This window comes from Oncorhynchus gorbuscha, linkage group LG15 (genome assembly GCF_021184085.1).
Source record: "Oncorhynchus gorbuscha isolate QuinsamMale2020 ecotype Even-year linkage group LG15, OgorEven_v1.0, whole genome shotgun sequence".
NCBI classification, from domain to species: Eukaryota; Metazoa; Chordata; class Actinopteri; order Salmoniformes; family Salmonidae; genus Oncorhynchus; species Oncorhynchus gorbuscha.
Genome location: NC_060187.1, coordinates 57,361,844 through 57,382,248, shown reverse-complemented (window position 1 = coordinate 57,382,248; position 20,405 = coordinate 57,361,844). Strand labels below are relative to the sequence as shown.

Genomic DNA, 20,405 nt, shown 5'->3' with positions numbered 1-20,405 from the left:
GATCAGACGGCGAGCGGGGCCTACTAAATTGAACGAATCCATTCTCATGCAAGAAAGCTGAGAGAATTCAGCGCTTTGATTGGCTAGCATTCTTTTACTTTGCATACCCAAAATGCATTTCGCCTTATATTTCCCGCAATCTGACTTAAAATAACTTTTTTTTAAACAACAAAGCAAGCCATCTTGAGTAACATTACAACATATTTGTCACATGATATGTTAATAACTGAAACATATTTTTTTGTACGCCTGATAGGAGCTAACTCTGACACAAACAATCACTGTAAATTTACAAGAGAGCTTGTGACCTTCAAGACATTATGGAAAATTTGCTCTTTTAGTATTTGTCAAGTAGGCGTCTTCAATTGAAGAAGCCCCTGAACTCTGTCGAAAGTAAAATGAAACATTTGTCTCTTCTGTTACAGATTGAAGGAGAGTGTAGATTTACGCAATAAGACCAGAGGGGTTGTGGGAAAGTGGCCATATACAACAAACCTCAGAGGTGCCTTATTGCTATTAGAAACTGGCTACCAACGTAATTAGAGTAGTACAGCTAAATGTTGTCATACCCCTGGTATTAGTCTGATATACCGTGCCAAGGCTGTCAGCCAATCAGCATTCAGGGCTCGATCCACCAGGTTTATCATTTGGAATCAATCATTCACTGTATGTTATGAAATCCTGGGTGGTGCAGCTGTCTAAGACACTTAATCGCCATGCTAGATGCGTCACTACAGACCCGGTTTCGATCCAGGGTTGTAATCACAACTGGCAGTGATCAGAAGTCCCATAGGGCGGGCACAATTTCTCCGGCGTCGTTAGGGGTGGGGTTTGGATGGTTAGGCCATTGTAAATAATAATTTGTTCTTATTAACTGGCTTGCCTAGTTAAATGAAGTTTAAATACAATTTTTAAAATCATGGGGTAGTAATCCTGATGTAGGTTTGAACACTCAGTGATGTCAATCCAATACTTTAGCTATTAGTTAGGCCAAGAGATCAGAACCCCTTGACGAGATTGCTATTATTGGGTTAAATTCGCTCCGTTTCTTCAGAGTGCGCGTCCTTGCTCATTGCTCCTGTAAATTGATCACACCGGCATCCTTGGGATTTGCTCTCGATGACCACAACTGGGGGGCATCCCACTTCTGACACCAGTGTAGCAAAGTAAGATTGTAGTCCAGACCGGGGTTTAAACCAACTGTCAACCCAACACCTGCCCTCTTGAGGAAGTGGCTAGGTATCGGGTTAAGGTCGTCACTGTATGATAGATACAACAATTACAATAGGCCTACTTTCATTTTGTAAATTTACTGATGCTGAAAAATTGAGTGTAGGTACAATAATAGTCTGAATCGGCTTCTCTACCGGTCTTCCCCGCTCATCTTCTGCACTGAGGATCTGAAATGACAGGACAGGTGAAAGCAACATGGTAGGTGCATATTGTCTACAGTGGGATTTATTCACATGTACAAAAAAGGAAAGGGATGATAAAGATGATCTACTTGTTTAGTCAGCAGCAGTTTTCAGTTTTCCATGTCAATGTTTATTTAACTGCGTCACTCTTTACATTACCGATCTTGATCAGTTTACCTTCCCCAAATTCTAGGCCCATTTTGTAACATTTACAGCCTTTTCTGATCATTTAATTAATAATGTTGTAGTGTTTCTGAGGGCAGAGCTAGGTTCCGAGTCGAAGCACGAACAGGCTTCCAAAGGTTACGGTTTACATTTACATTTACATTTAAGTCATTTAGCAGACGCTCTTATCCAGAGCGACTTACAAATTGGTGCATTCACCTTATGACATCCAGTGGAACAACCACTTTACAATAGTGCATCTAAATATTTTAAGGGGGGGGTGAGAAGGATTACTTTATCCTATCCTAGGTATTCCTTAAAGAGGTGGGGTTTCAGGTGTCTCCGGAAGGTGGTGATTGACTCCGCTGTCCTGGCGTCGTGAGGGAGTTTGTTCCACCATTGGGGAGCCAGAGCAGCGAACAGTTTTGACTGGGCTGAGCGGGAACTGTACTTCCTCAGTGGTAGGGAGGCGAGCAGGCCAGAGGTGGATGAACGCAGTGCCCTTATTTGGGTGTAGGGCCTGATCAGAGCCTGGAGGTACTGAGCGTTTGGGGAGCGTTAATCGTTTTTTTAGAAAGGTCAGATTGGTTACCTACCTCAACTGAACGGGAAGCAAGTCCTTGTGCTTCGCCATCTTTCAGGGCCCAAGCACGCCCGTCCGTGCTTTCGATGGCCCTTACAGGTCATCCCTACCCCACTTATGACACAGCTGTGGTGTTAATCTGTAATTATAATGGCTACTAATTCTTGAAGAATATCAATTATAAATGTCTCAAACTACAGCTTCAAATTCAAGTTAAAACTGCCATGTTGTTGACCTCATGTCATGGGGCTGTCAGTACCATACATTGCTCAATCTATGAATTTATGTGTCCAGCCTTATCCCTCAGTTTAGGCCTATATATAAAATCATGTGGCGGGATAACGTTTTGTTGTTTTTCGAATTAAAGAGTGGGCCTTTAACCATTGGGGAAAACAAACCTAAAGAGTAGGCCTTTAACCATTGGGGAAAACAAACCTGGTGGTGCATGCACTTACCTCGGCAAACACGTAGTTCCCAACTAATGCCACACGGGGGTGATTTTACACCACTGTTGATCAGCACTGACAACAGAATGTAATATGATATTAGGCAGTGGATGGAGGAAAACCTTGTCTACTGTATTGATGGAGGTGTGTAGATACAACCTAATGCATTTTTGCCCACTAAAAAAAGTTGTTTTATTTTCGTAACAATTTGAGATCAACATGCACTATATTACAACACCAGTAGGCTGTATATTATTTTACTTAAGTGAGAGAGGTTGCAGTAGATTGAACAGATGTTGCGAAATTTGGGGGCAAAAGAGATTGAAAGTCGATGTGGTGAGAAAGGCGAAGAATGAACATTAAAGAAAGAGGAGGGGAAAGGGGTGGAGAGTGCTAAATCGACAAGGGCATATAAAGGAGAGAGTGGAACGCTCGCCAAGGTACACATCTACGGAATTACCAGAGCCACTTCCGCCCACACGAAAGATGGCGGCTCCCTTGATGGAGAAATTGTCGGAATCTTTAGGTTCTCCAGAACCTGCGGTTCGCCTGATTCTGTCCGTTTTAGTCGGTGAGTTCAATTCAGTCATCTCTTGACATCTTTCAGTAGATTCTCTGACATAACCATGTGCCAATGTAATATTGATTTACACCTTTAAAACAGTGCAGCAACACACACATTGCTAAACCAGGTAACGTTGATGTCTCTTGCTCAGCTGCAGTGACTAGCCAGACTAACGTTAGCTCGCCAGCGAGTAGACCCGCTGGCAAGCCGAACGATAATACAATAGCTAAATGCACTTAGCTAGCCTTGTTTTGACAAGCTGACCAGACGGGCTGCAAGGTTGAGCGGGCACAAGACTAAGCAGAGCGCATTCTCTGCTCTGCTGATTCCCAGAAAACACATTATTTCATATTTTAGCTAACGTTAGCTAGCGATTATGGTAGAAGAGGTCACTACAAGCGGTTGTAACATACAGTACGGACAGGTTTACTTTACATGGTCGGTGTAGACCAGGTTGCTGGGTGTCTTTGTCATCTCTGAACATTATTTTCTTCTGAAGTCACATTTGCAGGGATTGACTAACAAAAGTGCAGTGTTTCACTATCATTGTCTTAAATGAATTGCTGTTGCTTTTCAGCTTCTGATACCCTGATATTGTTTATTCTTGCTGTAGCCTATAATTGTAGATATCTTGCCTTTGGCTCATGTTGTATCACAGTAGGCCCCATGTTTACAATCTTGTAAATGTTTAGAATTTATATAAACTACTATACCTACCTTTACCAGTCATTGTGATTGTGACACACTGAAGGTATCAGATTGCAAGACCTCCCCACCTCTATACTTTATGGAAGTAAATTAAATGTGATTACCAGCAGTTAATTCTACTGCCAATGTCTACCGTTGTCAGTTACTCACACATAAACACACACACCAGAAAACTGTGTGTGCAGAGTGGTTCAATTGGGAGTGTTTTTTCTCCTATTTTTTTCTATAATGCACTAACCTAAACAATATGCACCAAAAGCACATATGACTGCAAAACTACAGGCTCTTAGTTAGCAAACTGCTGTCATTGGCAGTTGTTAACCCCATTTCTTCACAGCCAAATAGCATGTGATTTCTGTGTAATGCTCAGATAATGACATTCCAGTGGCATGACTTGTCATATTCAAACATGAAAAGTCACTCTGCTTTAGGCATACAAATTGAGCTGAAGCTCTCAATTAATTTGAAGTGTCCAGAGGGATCCAAAACAACAATGATTGGTCAGTGTTTCCAGATTGCCACCACAGCTTAAAAAAGAAATAACAAAGGTAACAGATTGCAAACATTTTTCTAAAAATGATCTTGTTGACTTTTTAGCATCATATTGATAAAATGATGAATGTCCATCTAAAATAAATGCACTCCAGCCCAAAACATATTGGTCCATATCATGATCGTAAATTTCTAAAAATAATGTTATGTTTAGCAGTATTCCATTACAGTACATTTTACAGAAATGTATTGTTAAACCTGTTTATTTAGAATTTAACTTGAATGTCCCAAAATTTACAGTTACAAATTCAAAATAATGTTATGTTTAGCAGTATTCCATTACATACATTTTAGGTTTGAGTCATTAAAACCCGTTTTTCAAACACTCCACAAATATCTTGTTTTTCAAACACTCCACAAATATCTTGTTAACAAACTATAGTTTTGGCAAGTCAGTTAGGAGATTTCTTTGTGCATGACAAGTCATTTTTCCAACAATTGTTTTCAGACAGATTATTTCACTTAATCACAATTCCAATGGGTCAGAAGTCTACATACACTAAGTTGACTATGCCTTTAAAACGGCTTGGAAAATTCCAGAATATGATGTCATGGCTTTAGAAGCTTCCGATAAGCTAATTGGCATAATTTGCGTCAATTGTATGTGTACCTGTGGATGTATTTCAAGGCCTACCTTCAAACTCAGTGCCTGGTTCATCCTTGGGAGCAATTTCCAAATGCCTAAAAAGGTACCACGTTCATCTGTACAAACAATAGTACGCAAGTATAAACACCATGGGACCACGCAGCCGTCATACCACTCAGGAAGGAGACGAGTTCTGTCTCCTAGAGATGAACGTAATTTGGTGCGAAAAGTGCAAATCAATCCCAGAACAACAGCGAAGGACCTTGTGAAGATGCTGGAGGAAACGGGTACAAAGGTATCTCTATCCACAGTAAAACGAGTCCTATATCCACATAACCTGAAAGGCCGCTCAGCAAGGATGAAGCCACTGATCCAAAAGTCGCCATTAAAAAAAAGCCAGACTACGGTTTGCAACTGCACATGGGGACATTGTACTTTTTGGAGAAATGTCCTCTGGTCTGAAGAAACAAAAATAGAACTGTTTGGCCATAATGACCATCGTTATGTTTGGAGGAAAAAGGGGGAAGCTTGCAAGCCAAAGAACACCGTCCCAACCGTGAAGCACGGGGATGGCAGCATGTTGTGGGGGTGCTTTGCTGCAGGAGAGACTGGTGCACTTCACAAAATAAATGGCATCAATGAGGGAGGAAAATTGTGGCAGCATCTTTAGACATCAGTCAGGAAGCAAATGGATCTTCCAAATGGACAATGACCCCAAGCATACTTTCAAAGTTGTGGCAAAATGGCTTAAGGACAACAAAGTAAAGGTATTGGAGTGGCCATCGCAAAGCCATGACCTCAATCCTATAGAAAATTTGTGGGCAGAACTTAAAAAGCGTGCCATATTCAACTATGGGGTTGTCTGATTTTGGTGTTCGGCTACTCGTGGTGTTGGCTGAGAAAGTACATGTGGACAGCAGCATCTTCAGAGTGCGCCTCGGCAGAGGCATTTTTCCGCGTTAAACATTTTTTGGGGTTGTGTGGGCAACAATTTTCTATAGTTGCGCAGCCTGTGCGAGCAGTCAAAAGTGCGTGCAGAGTCTCGTATGCATTGACTACGTTGGGTGGGAGACACGGTACAAAACCATTTATAAAAAATAAAATAAAAAGTTCATTAGACCTTGTGGTATGAATTGTGTATAGGGTACAGAACCTCTGCCCCGGCGGGCCCCAGACCAATTGCATCCCTGGGTGTGCCCTGATAAACGTCTCCGTTTTATCTTGAGTTTGTAGCACTGAACTACAAGGTCATCATTTTGCTGTCAGCACTAAGGGCTCTTGTCTAGAATGATTCACTCGTGTTGATTCACATGTTAACTGTCTCCTTTCTCTCTTTCTGTCGTTCCTTCAGGGTACCCCTGTGCCCTGCTGTACCGGCAATTCTTCTTCAACCAGCCACCTACTGTCATTCACTTATACCACGCCATCTCCGGACTGTCTCTGGCAGCTTTCAACTTTGGTGAGACGCAAAGGGACAGAGGGAGGGGACTGTGGGAGGCAAATAGAGGGAGGCAAAGAAAGGAGGTGGGGAAGTGTTTTGGGGGATGGAGAGAGGAAATGAATGAAGGTGGAAGTTGGTAGGTATTTCAGCTCATGCTTATACATTTGTAATACGTTAAAATGATTAAGAGGTTTGCTATGACCAGGAGCTTATTTTTGAGCAGTGCTACATGAAATAGCTAAATAGTGTCATCAATAACTTTTAACAATATTGGAACATCAGAACTTCAGGTGACTGGGAGGTGGGAGAGCAGGTGGGTTGTTGAGAAAACAATCAAATTGTATTTGTCATATGCGCCGAATACAACAGGCCTTACAGTGACATGCTTCCTTACAAGCCCTTAACCAACAATGGAGTTTAAGACAATCCCTAAAAAATTAAGAGATAAGATTAACAAATAATTAAAGAGCAGCAGTAAATAACAATAGCAGGGATATATACAGGGGGTACCGGCACAGTGTGTGTGTGTGTGGGGGGGAGGGGGCACCGGTATCGAGGTAATTATGTACATGTAGGTAGAGTTATTAAAGTGGCAATGCATAGATAATAGAGTAGCAGCAGTGTGGGGAGCCATTTGATTAGCTGTTCAGGAGTCTTATGTAAGTTCAGCCAGGTGGCTGGTGAATGAGTAGTGGGGTGTGGGGAATGGGTAATGATTTCCTTATGGTGGTGATGTTGGCAGGGAAACTGTTGTGGAGTTGGGATGTGGACCTATTTTCTTGGTGTTAACTCCAGAGTGGGGGAGGATATTGACAGGGTAAAGTGGCTCATTTCTGAAAACAGTTTGCCTCACCATTACTTTGCAGCAGTGGGAGTAGGATTGGAAAAAATCTGGAAACTTTCAATAAATTCCCTGCACTTCCAGAAATCCGGGTTCCTTCCTGATTCTGGCTACTCTCTAACTGGGATTTCTGGGGAAAACCAGGGAATTTATTGAAATATTTCTGCGACCCTATGTAGAAGCATCCCCCCCCCCACCCCAAAGAAATGTGGTCTCTATTTGTTTCAAATTAAATATGTTGGTGTTTTGTAGCTCTGATTATTGCTTCAGGGCCTTCCATGCCATACTAAGAAAAACCCCTAGTGTGTAACGCTCTTATCCAGGGAACAGGGCCTGATTCAGTCTTCACTGAGGTCCGGCGGGCTGCACACACAGTTTGTTATATTTCCTCACTGTCAAAATGACCAAAATACAGTCCTATATCCATAGTTTTTAGAGTATTCCATGCTCCTTGACTTTCTAGCTTTCGTTTCACTGATTGTTAGAAAGCTGGATAAAGTGAAGAGACTATAAATGTAAGTCCTTTATCATTTCTACAGTTTTGATTTGGTTGAGCTTTGGGTTGCATATTTTGGGGAATATTCAGAGGTGGACTTTCCATGGGAATGAACAGAAATGTATGCAAATGAATATTAATACGATTTTAAATGTAGATGTTTTTTGCATTGGATATATTTACAATGTATGGAGACAAACAACTTTTTACCTTATCATAAGTATACATAATTGTAAATGATTAAATCCATCCTATAGAAATGTTTTAAAAAACAATTTAGTTACGAATTTAACTTTTAAATGTGTTGGCTCTTCACGTGGGATAATTTCACTTAACAACACAAGGGAATATTGAATGATCCCCAATGATCCATCGCAGCTCCCAAAAACATTTTCAACATACATCTGTAAAGTGATAGTTAGAAACTAAAGCTTTGGTTGTCTTCCTCTCAGGCTTCCATGTCTTCTCCCCGGACCTCCTCAATGTCCACCTCTTGAACATCAGTCTTTGAGGCCTCATCTTCACTGTTACTTTCCAACCTTGTTGAGGATGGCTCATTGTCAGGCTAAAAAAGCCTTACATTTGCCCGGATGGCCAACAATTTGTCAACCCTTGTATTGGTAAGCCTGTTGTGTGCTTTGTGTGTGTTCACAAACAAGGACCGGTTGCGCTCTGAGGTGGCTGATGTTGGTGGGATTTGGAGGATGGAGGCAACAGGGGAAAGCGCCTCAGATCCACAAAGTCCCCTCCACCAGGTGGCTGATGAGAGATGTTGGCACAGCTGCCATATTGCATCTCCATCCCAAAGCCCTTGCTTGGAAGTGTACAGTCATGGCCAAAAGTTGAGAATGACATATTAATTTCCACAAAGTTTGCTGCTTCAGTGTCTAGATATTTTTGTCATATGTTACTATGGAATACTGAATTATAATTACAAGCGTCAAAGGCTTTTATTGACAATTACATGAAGTTGATGCAAAGAGTCAATATTTGCAGTGCTAACCCTTCTTTTTCAAGACCTCTGCAATCTGCCCTGGCATGCTGTCAATTAACTTCTGGGCCACATCCTGACTGATGGCAGCCCATTCTTGCATGATCAATGCTTGGAGTTTGTCAGAATTTGTGGGTTTTGTTTGTCCACCCGTCTCTTGAGGATTGACCACAAGTTCTCAATGGGATTAATGTCTGGGAGTTTCCTGGCCATGGACACGACATCGATGTTTTGTTCCCAGAGCCACTTAGTTATCACTTTTGCCTTATGGCAAGGAGCTCCATCATGCTGGAAAAGGCATTGTTCGCCACCAAACTGTTCTTGGATGGTTGGGAGAAGTTGCTCTCGGCGGATGTGTTGGTATCATTCTTTATTCATGGCTGTGTTTTTAGGCAAAATTGTGAGTGAGCCCACTCCCTTGGCTGAGAAGCAACCTCACACATGAATGGTCTCAGGATGCTTTACTGTTGGAATGACACAGGACTGATGGTAGAGCTCACCTCGTCTTCTCCGGACAAGCTTTTTTCCGGATGCCCCAAACAATCGGAAAAGAGATTCATCAGAGAAAATGACTTTACCCCCAGTCCTCAGCAGTCCAATCCCTGTACCGTTTGCAGAATATCAGTCTGTCCCTGATGTTTTTCCTGGAGAGAAGTGGCTTCTTTGCTGTCCTGCTTCACACCAGGCCATCCTCCGAAAGTCTTCGCCTCACTGTGCGTGCAGATGCACTCACACCTGCCTGCTGCCATTCCTGAGCAAGCCCTGTATTGGTGTTGTCCCGATCCTGCAGCTGAATCAACTTTAGGAGATGGTCCTGTGGCCCTGAAGCCTTCACAAAAGTTGAACCGCTTTCCTTGAAGTTCCTGATGATCCAATAAATGGTTGATTTAGGTGCAATCTTACTGGCAGCAATATCCTTGCCTGTGAGCAATGATGACGGCACGTGTTTCCTTGCAGGTAAGCATGGTTGACAGAGGAAGAACAATGATTCCAAGCACCACCCTCCTTTTGAAGCTTCCAGTCTGTTATTTGAATCCAATCAGCATGACTGAGTGATCTCCAGCCTTGTCCTTGTCAACACTCACACCCGTGTTAACGAGAGAATCACTGACATGTCAGCTGTTCCTTTTGTGGCAGGGTTGAAATGCAGTGGAAATATTTTTGGGGAATTCAGTTCATTTGCATGGCAAAGAGGGACTTTGCAATTCATCTGATCACTCTTCATAACATTCTGGAGTATATGCAAATTGCCGTCATACAAACTGAGGCGGCAGACTTAGTGAAAATTAATATTTGTCATTCTCAACTTTTGGCCACGGCTGTACATCGCCAGACTGCCAAGAACCTTGCCCTCATCCAGGCCAAGATGGCGAGACACGGTAGTGATGAAACCATAGGCCTTGTTGAACTCTGCACCAGACAGGATGCTCTTGCCAGCATACTTGGGGTCCTAGATGTACACTGCGGTGTGTATGGGCTTCAGGTAGAAGTCTTCACGCTTTTTTTTATGTATTTCAGAACTGCGTTTCCCTCTGCTTGGAGCAACAGTGAAGTGGACAGGGCAGTACGGATTTCTTCTCTTAAATCTGCAAGCAGAGTCTGAACATCAGACAGGATGGCATTGTCTCCCTCAATCTATGCAATGGCTACTACAATAGGTTTCAGGCTGCTTATCACTCTCTCCCAAAATACATAATCCAGGAGGATCCTCTTGATGGGGCTGTCCATATCAGCATACTGTGATAGGGCCATTTTTTGGAGAGACTTATTCCCCTCCAGGAGACTGCCAAACATGATGACAACACCACCCCAATGGGTGTTGCTGGGCAGCTTTAATGTGGTGTTCTTATTCTTCTCACTGCTTGGTGAGGTAGATTGTGGCTATAACTTAATGACTGCCTTCAGCGCTTCTGCAATGTAGAGACCGGTGTGTCTGTGCTCTTGTAGAATACTGGTTGAGGGGTGGTGGTGATGTAGTTAATTATTCCTTGCCCATGAACATTCAACCACCCATCAGAGATGATTGCAATAGTCTGCTTTCTCTGATTTGCTTGACCTTCACTTGAACTCTGCATCCAGTCAATGAGTAGATAAAGCACGTCTGGTTGGGGGGGGGGGGTTTATGCTGGGCGAAGAACATTCAGAAATCTCTTCCAATACCTGTGAGCATCAGAGGTGAAACAGGTGCATACACAGCTGGAGCAAGATATTCATCAGCATTTCTTTGACTGTTCCTCCACTGAGTAAAAAAAACACTTTTGATTCCAGGAAGACCATGAGCTGTTGCTATCGATAAGTTGTCTGGCTCATAATTTTCACCTCGAATAGAAGTAGAGGGACTTTTGTCAGGGGTTGCTGAACTTTATGCACTTGGCCAGATTCTGGATTTTTTTTCTTTCTTTCATCACATTCCCAGTGGGTCAGAAGTTTACATGCTATCAAATACTAATTGAGTGTATTGCCTTTTTAAATGATTTAACTTGGGTCAAATGTTTTGGGTAGTCTTCCGCAAGCTTTCCACAATAAGTTGGGTGCATTTTGTCCCATTCCTCCTGGCAGAGCTGGTGTAACTGAGTTAGGTTTTAGGCCTCCTTGCTCACACACGCTTTTTCAGTTCTGCCCACAAATTTTCTATAGGCTTGAGGTCAGGGCTTTGTGATGGCCACTCCAATACCTTGACTTTGTTGTCCTTAAGCCATTTTGCCACAACTTTGGAAGTATACTTGGGGTTATTGTCCATTTGGAAGACCCATTTGCAACCAAGCTTTAACTTCCTGATTGATGTTTTGATGTTGCTTCAATATGTCCACATAATTTTCCTCATGATGCCATCTATTTTGTGAAGTGCACCAGTCCCTCCTGCAGCAAAGCCCCCCCACAACATGATGCTGCCACCCCCGTGCTTCACCGTTGGGATGGTGTTCATTGGCTTGCAAGCCTCCCTCTTTTTCCTCCAAACATAACGATGGTCATTACGGCCAAGCAGTTCTATTTTTGTTTCATTAGACCAGAGGACATTTCTCTAAAGTATGATCTTTGTCCCCATGTGCAGTTGCAAACCGTAGTCTGGATTTTTATGGAGATTTTTGGAGCAGTGGCCTTTTCTTTGCTGAGCGGCCTCAGGTTGTCGATTTTATAGGACTCGTTTTACTGTGGATATAGATACCTTTGTACCCGTTTCCTCCAGCATCTTCACAAGGTCCTTTGCTGTTGTTCTGGGATTGATTTGCATGTTTCGCACCAAATTATGTTAATCTCTAAGGGAACTCGTCTTATTCCTGAGTGGTATGCCGGCTGCGTGGTCCCATGGTATTTATACTTGCGTACTATTGTTTGTACAGATGAACGTGGTACCTTTTTTAGCCGTTTGGAAATTGCTCCTAAGGATGAACCAGACTTGTGGAGGTCTCTATTTTTTATTTTCTCATGATGTCAAGCAAAGAGGCACTGAGTTTGAAGGTAGGCCTTGAAATACATCCACAGGTACACTTCCAATTGACTGAAATGATGTCAATTAGCCTATCACAAGCTTCTAAAGCCATGACATCATATTCTGGAATTTTCCAAGCAGTTTTAAAGCCATAGTCAACTTAGTGTATGTAGACTTCTGACCTATTGGAATTGTGATTAAGTGAAATCTGTCTGTAAACAATTGTTACAAAAATGAAGTAGATGTCTTAACCGACTTGCCAAAACTATAGTTTGTTAACAAGAAATTTGTGGAGTGGTTGAAACACTTCGGTTGGAGTCATTAAAACTAGTTTATGTAAACTTCGGACTTAAACTGTATGTCAAAATATATTCACCCCTCCCGGTATTGTAATCAAAACTTACCAGAAAGCATGTAGTAGTGTAGACAGTATAGTAGTGTGGGCTCAATAGCATGTCATTAGTTTGAGAGATCTTGAGAATCAGCTGTACATGTGATGGAAGAATGCACTGTGCATGCAGAGGGTTGCAATTCCATTGAATTGAGTATAGTTTAACCAAAATATGTCTAGAATTGTGTGTCCCACAAAAAAGCTTCACTGTTAATAAGCTAACTTTTTTTTGATGAGTTTAAGCAAAATGCACAGATTTCCCGGGCTTAACTTCCCATGTAAAATGTCTGGAAAAGTTTCTGACCCTTTGCAACCTTGAGCTAATTCCCCCAGAAATATGTGTATTTTGCTCAACTCCCCAGGGGCCGTATGTTTGACACGCCTGGATTAGCTCAAGGTCTATTGTTCAATTTGTACGCTATAGCTAACCTAACCAGTTTCTACCAAGTCATGAGTAATTGTGAAGAAGTAAAGAGTTTGACTGACTGAGGGAGTCTAGAGAGGGATGGGTGGCTTGAAGTTTACATAATGGTAGGGGATTAATAACACAACCTTTTTCCCCCTTGTTCTCTGCTGCACTTTCCCTGGATTTTACAGCAGGTCTGTTGCACTTTCCCTGTCTTCGTGGAATCTATCATTTAAATAAATTAATAAAAAATCCTCTTCACATAACCTGTGACTAGCTCATCTTCAACTTGCAAGAATGCACTATTTCTTCCTCTTTTACTCTCTCTCTGTGCTAAAATCCATGTCTCTGCCCCTTTCCCTTCCTCTCTCTGTCCCATCATTCTACCTTTCTGTCTCTTTCAGGCACACAGCTCTATCACTCTGCATTGTGCGTCCTTGTCCAGTTCCTGATGATGAGGCTTATGGGAAGGACGATAACAACTGTCCTGTCCAGCTTTATTTTTCAAATGGTGAGATTTCTCTCAATCGTTCTCTTTATTTGTTCTCCTTTTCTCTCAATCTCTTCCTGTGTTCTGTTGTGATGCAGGGTCAGGTGGTAGAGGCAGCTTCTCTCGCTCTCTCTTTCTTGTTGCTACAGTAGTTGAAGAGCTGCACTGTCTGTGTGTAACTTCTGCTGTTCATGTTAGGATATCCTCTTCCTCTGTCCGTTTTGCTTTCACTGGAGTACTGAAGCACGGTCGAGCACTGCCACTTTATGACGTAATGCTCTCTCCCTCCCTCCCTCCTTTTTAAGTGTGAGACTTGAAACAAAACAATTGTCCCTTCTCTCTCTGTAGGCATACCTGCTGTCAGGCTACTACTACACAGCTACAGAAGAATACGATATCAAATGGACCATGCCCCAATGTGTCCTTGCACTCAAACTTATCGGTATGGTCACCTCACCACGAACACCCTCTCTCCGTTGCTCTGTACAACCTCTCTTTTTGTTTCCCACTTATTTTGTGTAACACTCGTTGCTGATTTGATTATTCGTCCCATATCCTCTTTCTTTTCTTCTTGACAACTTGCGTTGTAGTAGTTGTTCATTAGCCTCAGAGATAACATGGCTCATATTTTGCGTTGTGTACTAACAATCCTACTAAACTCTGTCATGGCTTTACGTCTCTGCAGCTGAGGAACATCTACAGTCAAAGTATTAACTCCAATGATCGTGGCAATCCTAGCAGCTTTCGTAACATAGTGACTGATGCCAATTGCATTCTCTTTGATTTCAGGTTTGTCATTTGATTACTATGACGGTGGCCAGGAACCAGTGAGTTGATTGATCTCTCTATTGCCATTTGATTACTTGTCAAATCTGTTTTTTTTTCTTCTCTTCTATTTGTTATTTTGCTCTCTGTGTACTTGTCTGTTTGTGCTTCAACCTTTTTCAAGTTCTCGTGTGTGTGACTTCGTCCACACATCCAGTCAGAGATGAGTTAAGGTAGCGTGTGTTTGCATTGAGGAAGTTGTCTATTTACAAACAGGCAAATGTCTAGTGGTCATCATTCATTACTCTGTTACACTACTCTGTTAGTTGCTGCTCACCTGTTCTGTTTGTTTATGTAGGGGGCCTCCTAAATGGCACAACTTCCGACCACCGCCTATAGGGCTCTGGAAGACAGTAGAGCACTATGTAGGGAATAGCGTGCGATTTGGGGACGCCCCCGTAGTCTGGTTACTGTACTGTGTGTCTTGTTTTGCCTCGCCCAAAAGCCCCACAAAAGACAGGCATGAGGTCCTGTTGTATGTCTACAAATATCATCACCCTCGTCTCTGTCATTTGTTGAACAATGTTTCTGTATATTTAGTCCAAATACCTTGGGTGGTTGTTGTTGCTGACTGTTGACTGTTGGACTATTGTCTTTTGTAGTGTTTTGGAAACATGCCACGGGTTTGCACTTGGAAACCCAGCAGTTTTATGCCCCCTAGTTAAATGCCTGTTAAGTAGTCCTATTTGGTTAAATTAAGTTTGCGGTCCAACCGTTAGCAGCTTTCAATAAGAACCCTGGGTAACTGGATATGCAGGGAGCTTGTTCTTTCTCAGCCAGTGACTTTGTGTTAAAATGCTTCTCTATTTCCTGATCTTTCTTTCACATTCCTTCTACCCTTTTCCCCTCTTTGCTTTCCCTTTCTCTGTTCTCCCTTGTCTTTTACCCAACCTTTCCCCTTTTACTCTAAATCCTCCTAAACCTCCCCTTTCTCCCTCTCCCTGGCTCCCAACCATTATTTTCACTCTCCTCCCTCTCGCTCCACCCCCACCAGTCCAAGTTGAATGAGGAGCAGAAGAGGTCAGCCTTGGCCAATGTTCCCTCCCTGCTGGAGGTTATCGGCTTCTCCTACTTCTACGGAGGCTTTCTGGTGGGACCCCAGTTCACACTGCGCAGCTACCAGAGGCTAGTCAAAGGGGAGCTCACCGACTGCCCCGGACAGCCACCTAACAGGTAGAGGAATGGATGGAGGGAAGGGCGGGGGGCGTGCGCAGAGAGAGGAAGGGGATGGATACATGGGTTTATTTAACAATCTTTTTATTTCTCTCAGTGTTATACCTGCTATGAAGCGGTTCTCCCTCGGCCTCCTCTGCCTGGTGATCTACGCAATATTTAGTCCGCACTACCCAGATAGCTATTACCTAACAGATGAGTACGACGTAAGAAAGCCTTGCTTTTGCACCAGCATTCCTGACGCTTTTACCATCACTGATTTGAAGCCAAAGCCACATTTCCATCCGTTGTTCTGTTTGACAAATGTCACCATCCTTAGTCAAAATGCGTGTCTCTCCAGGCGCAGCCGTTCTGGTACCGCTGTGTCTTCATCCTCCTTTGGGCCAAAGTCATCCTGTACAAATATGTGAGCTGCTGGGTCATAGCGGTGAGTAGCAGCACTTGGTATGTAAAACGTCTCATTTGGAAGCGGGTGCAGCCTGGAAATGAAACCTTTACAGACACGCCTGTCATTGTCACTCAGAATAGTTCCACTGGGGCACACCTACGTCAGATCAGGTGAGAAGAAACTGGTCTGGGAGCCCAGTATATCAGTGGTACCCTATATTTAGGTTTTTCAGGAAGAAGTTAAGTGTTTGTAAAAGGCTTTTTTTAATTAATTTTTTTTTTTTTTGACTCAGGAGGGTGTCTGTATACTCTCTGGGCTCGGCTATAATGGGCTGGGTCAGAATGGCGAGCACCAATGGGACGCCTGTGCAAATATGAAGGTGTGGACGTTTGAGACCACACCCCTTTTCACAGGCACCATCGCCTCCTTCAACATAAACACCAACGCCTGGGTGGCCAGGTTAGTGCCTGACTAAAACTCAAACTATTTATGGCCAGGTTAGTTCTTTCTGGGATCCGTACTGTAACCATTTTAAATTCCACCTTAATTGGGTAAGAATGTCCCAGGGATCTTGAATAGCAAGGACCTTAGTGCCTGATTAAAACTATGCATGGCTAGGTTAGTACCTGACTAAAATCATGCATGGCCAGGTTAGTGCCTGACTGAAACTAAAGTTGCTAAAGGTCCCTTTCAAAATAGATTGTATCTTACTGAGACTAAGCTGTATAAATAAAGGTTTGATAAAAAAAATTGTACTGGTATATCTAATAATATTTGGTGGTTTGTAACATTCCTCCAGGCACGTGTTTAAACGGTTGAAGTTCCTGGGCAATAAGCTCCTGTCTCAGGTGACCGCGCTCGCGTTCCTGGCCATCTGGCATGGCACGCACTCTGGATACCTCCTCTGCTTCTCCATGGAGTTCATCATCGTAAATGTGGAGAGACAGGTATGAGTAAATATTGGAATGATTAGAATTCAGCACTACTTGAAAACTGAACTTCCTGCTTTACTCCTATGGGTACACTCAATATGTCCACCTATCACAGAACAGTGACTTGATTAGGAATGGCTGTTCTAGTAATTATATTTCTATGGAAACGAGCACCAGAGATTGAGAGAGAATCCTGAGGAGCCAGGAAAATGCCGCCTCACTTATTTTGGATGCTTTCAAAGTTGTGCACGGCAATGTCTTGACCACGGTGGGAATGTACCGTATTTATTTAACCTTTTTTACATTTAAGCAGGTAAGGTTAAGAAACCTATTTTGCGAGGGCGACCTGACCCTCAGTAGTCAACATAGTTGCGTCAAACATTGGGAGCATGTAAACCGTGTGTTTGGCATTTAATCTTTCTCTTTGTGATGTTTTCCAAACTCTGGACCTGTGAATTTTAAGCCTCAAGAGGAGAACCTGTCGGTGCTAATCTATTTTCAAGCGGGTCTACAAAGGGTCAAGATCTCCATTTAAGCTATTGGAGGATTCTCAAACTCTCTGCCCTGTATGCGTTACTGGATTACTGTGTGTGCGTCCGTGTCCATAACTATATCTTTATGCTGTATGCGGATCCCTATTTGTCTCAGGCCCAAGCGCTGGTGAGGGACAGTCCCCTGCTGACCCGCCTGGCCAACAGTCCTCTCTACCCCCTCATCTACCTGGTCCAGCAGTTCATCCACTGGCTCTTCATGGGCTATCCTTTGGTGCCCTTCTGCCTCTTCACCTACGACAAGTGGCTCAGGGTAATAAAAAGCTTAGAACGCGTAATAAGCCTTCGGAATGTTGTCATAAGCACATCGCAACACATTATAAATGTTCCGACTCTTTATTTACTTTAAAGTGGCTAAAGGTAGCTGGCAGTTTGTAATGCCACAAACATGTTAGAACTCAGATTATTGTGTGCTAAATGCAGTTGTCTGGCATATGTTTAAACTCTTGACTTGTGTTGGGGAAATGGATGTCTTGATGAGGATTTAATGTGCTCGGTTTGTCTTTCTGTTTTGCAGGTGTATTCATCCATTTATTTCTGTGGCCACATATTCTTCTTCACATTGTATCTAGTCATCCCATATCTCCGCAAGGTTCTGGTACCTAGAAAAGAACGGAGCGAGAAAAAGGAGGACTAGAACTGTTAGGTAATGCAAGCTTCTGTATACTTCTCCCAGACTTTTCTGTGTTTACAGGAAGGCTGTGGCGATTTTATGGAATTTTGGATAATGATTAAAGGGATGGTACAACATTACATTGGTTTCCTTACCCTGTAAGCTGTCTATGGACAAGGTATGACATAAATCCATGCTTTGGTTTTGTTTACCTGGCCTCTTATTTCAAATGATAATGTTTTATAATTTGTGGCACACATTCAATGGTAGCTGTATTAGCGTTTTTTGCACTTAATGTCCAAATCAACATAACATATTAAAAAAATAAATGTAAGTTACTTCTAGATGAAAAGCATTTGAAACCGTGGCCAGGTAAACAAAACGAAAGCATTGGTTGCTTTCATACCTTGTCCAAAGACTGCTTACAGGATAAGGAAACCAATATGCCATTTTGTAACTTGGGTGAATTAGCCCTAAAACTGACAATTATATTTTTTTTATCTGAGAGAAAAAAAACTGAGCTTGTAATGTTTCATAATGCGACATATCTAATGTAGGTGTCACCAAAGCTGTGTGGTATACATCTCAGAAATGTATGATTTTTGACTACTTGGAACTTTAGGAAATGAAGCGTCCCCTCCCAACAGTGCTGTACTGCCCGTACAATGATTTCTGCCTTCGTTGAGACATTACCAACTTTACCCTCTTCATGTAAAAATGAAAAAATGCTATTGGGTAAACGATCTACTTAAAATGAAGTTGAAAGTCCTAAAAGAAATGTATTTAAACTATTATTCATAATTCTCGATTTTATACGATTTTCGTCCCAGCCCTAGTTTACTTACATCCTTGTCAAAACATTCCCTAAGTTCCGGTTATTCATTACGGTCTCCATATTGGCAAAAGGTAGTTTCCAGATAATTAATTCAACTTAAAGGCATAGTTCACCCCAAAATTGACTTGACAGATGTTTTCATAATTCATAAATGGTATGAATTCAAAATATGCAGATCTAAAATGAATGGGAAAGATTCTGATCCAAAGCAAATGCTGCCAATTTGTTAGAGGTTTAGGCTTACAAAGTTCTCCTAATGCATATAGAGGGATCTTCACAACATATTTATGAATAGACAGAAACAGAGGTAGAAATGTCATTGTAGCTTATGTTACTTGTGGATATAGGATAATATTTAGGATGACTGATTGGATTTCTATTAGTCTTTTCCACCACATGCTCAAAGTGCTTTTTGTAAGGTGGGAAAGTCACCTTAATTAATCTCTCACCTCTCTTCTCTCTCTCTCAGGTCTCTGGCTGAATCTCCACCCAGGATGTGACTGAAGGGAACTGTGACTTTTAACTAGGAGCAGATCAGAAAATATTTTAAAGCCTTTAATATTATTTGTGTGTACACTTTTTTTTCTATTTATTTTTGTGATTTGGAAAGGATGCACGTTTTTTGAGACCAGGGAGATGAGGGTACAGGAAAACCTTTGTGCCACAATTGTGAGCCAATCGCGGGGTGTATTCTTGATTTTAGAGAACTTGAGAGACTGACGTCTTGTATACTCAGAATATTGCACTCGCCACTCACGGGCTCTGGGTCCGTAGACTGCTCTGTTTTTATGATCTCTCTTCCTGTTTCAACCCTCCCCTCAAGTCCATATAGACGGAGTATACAAAACATCCTAATATTGAGTTGCGCGCCCCCCCCCCCCCCCCCCCAGCCTCAATTCGCGTCGGGCATGGACTCTACAAGGTGTTGAAAGCGTTCCACAGGGATGCTGGCCCATGTTGACTCCAGTGCTTCCCACAGTTGTGTCAAGTTGACTGGATGTCCTTTGGGTGGTGGACCATTCTTGATACACACGCGAAACTGTTGCGTGTGGAAAAACCCAGCAGCGTTGCAGTTCTTCACAAGCCGGTGCGCCTAGCACCTACTACCATAATCCCGTTCAAAGGCACTTGAATATTTTGTCTTGTCCATTCAATGTCTGAATGGCACACATACACAATCCATGTCTCAATTGTCTCAAGGCTTAAAAATCATTCTTTGTTCTGTCTCCTCTCCTTTATCTACACTGATTTTGAAGTGAATTTAACAAGTGACATAAATAAGGGATCTGAGCTTTGCCTGATCCACCTTGTCAGTCTGTCATGGAAAGAGCAGGTATTCTCTACTTGGTGTAGAGAACCTGCACAGATATGGCTATGGTTCAGGCACAACCGAAATGTATTTGGCACTTTCAGATTTTATTTTAACATGCATTTTGTTGAGAGAACAAAAAAACCAAGGATTGCTGCTCTGACTGGAATTATATATTTTTGAGGAGTGTTTTCATTGATCTGTTGGCCAACACTCACAGGAAGCACTGTAAAACACTGTACACACTAACATGTGACTCAAGAATGGCCTTGT

At 42.4% G+C, this 20,405-nt stretch overlaps 1 protein-coding gene and 1 pseudogene across 2 annotated transcripts; both read left to right on the top strand.

Annotated features, from left to right (window-relative positions):
- Positions 1–323: 323 nt before the first annotated feature.
- LOC123998386 lies at positions 324–379 on the top strand (annotated as a pseudogene).
- Positions 380–3,022: 2,643 nt separating this feature from the next.
- LOC123997564 (lysophospholipid acyltransferase 5-like) lies at positions 3,023–19,694 on the top strand. 2 transcript variants are annotated; one of them, XM_046301942.1, is made up of 13 exons: positions 3,023–3,180; positions 6,372–6,479; positions 13,421–13,527; positions 13,855–13,948; positions 14,296–14,333; positions 15,326–15,504; positions 15,602–15,710; positions 15,845–15,931; positions 16,185–16,351; positions 16,692–16,839; positions 17,473–17,628; positions 17,893–18,021; positions 19,293–19,694. In XM_046301942.1, exons 1-12 carry the CDS (start codon positions 3,096–3,098, stop codon positions 18,010–18,012), a joined length of 1,398 nt encoding a protein of 465 aa, XP_046157898.1. In that variant the 5' UTR covers positions 3,023–3,095; the 3' UTR covers positions 18,013–18,021; positions 19,293–19,694. The 2 variants fall into 2 exon arrangements, with proteins under 2 accessions (XP_046157898.1, XP_046157897.1); XM_046301941.1 differs by having other exon boundaries at positions 13,418–13,527.
- The last annotated feature ends 711 nt before the right edge of the window (positions 19,695–20,405 follow it).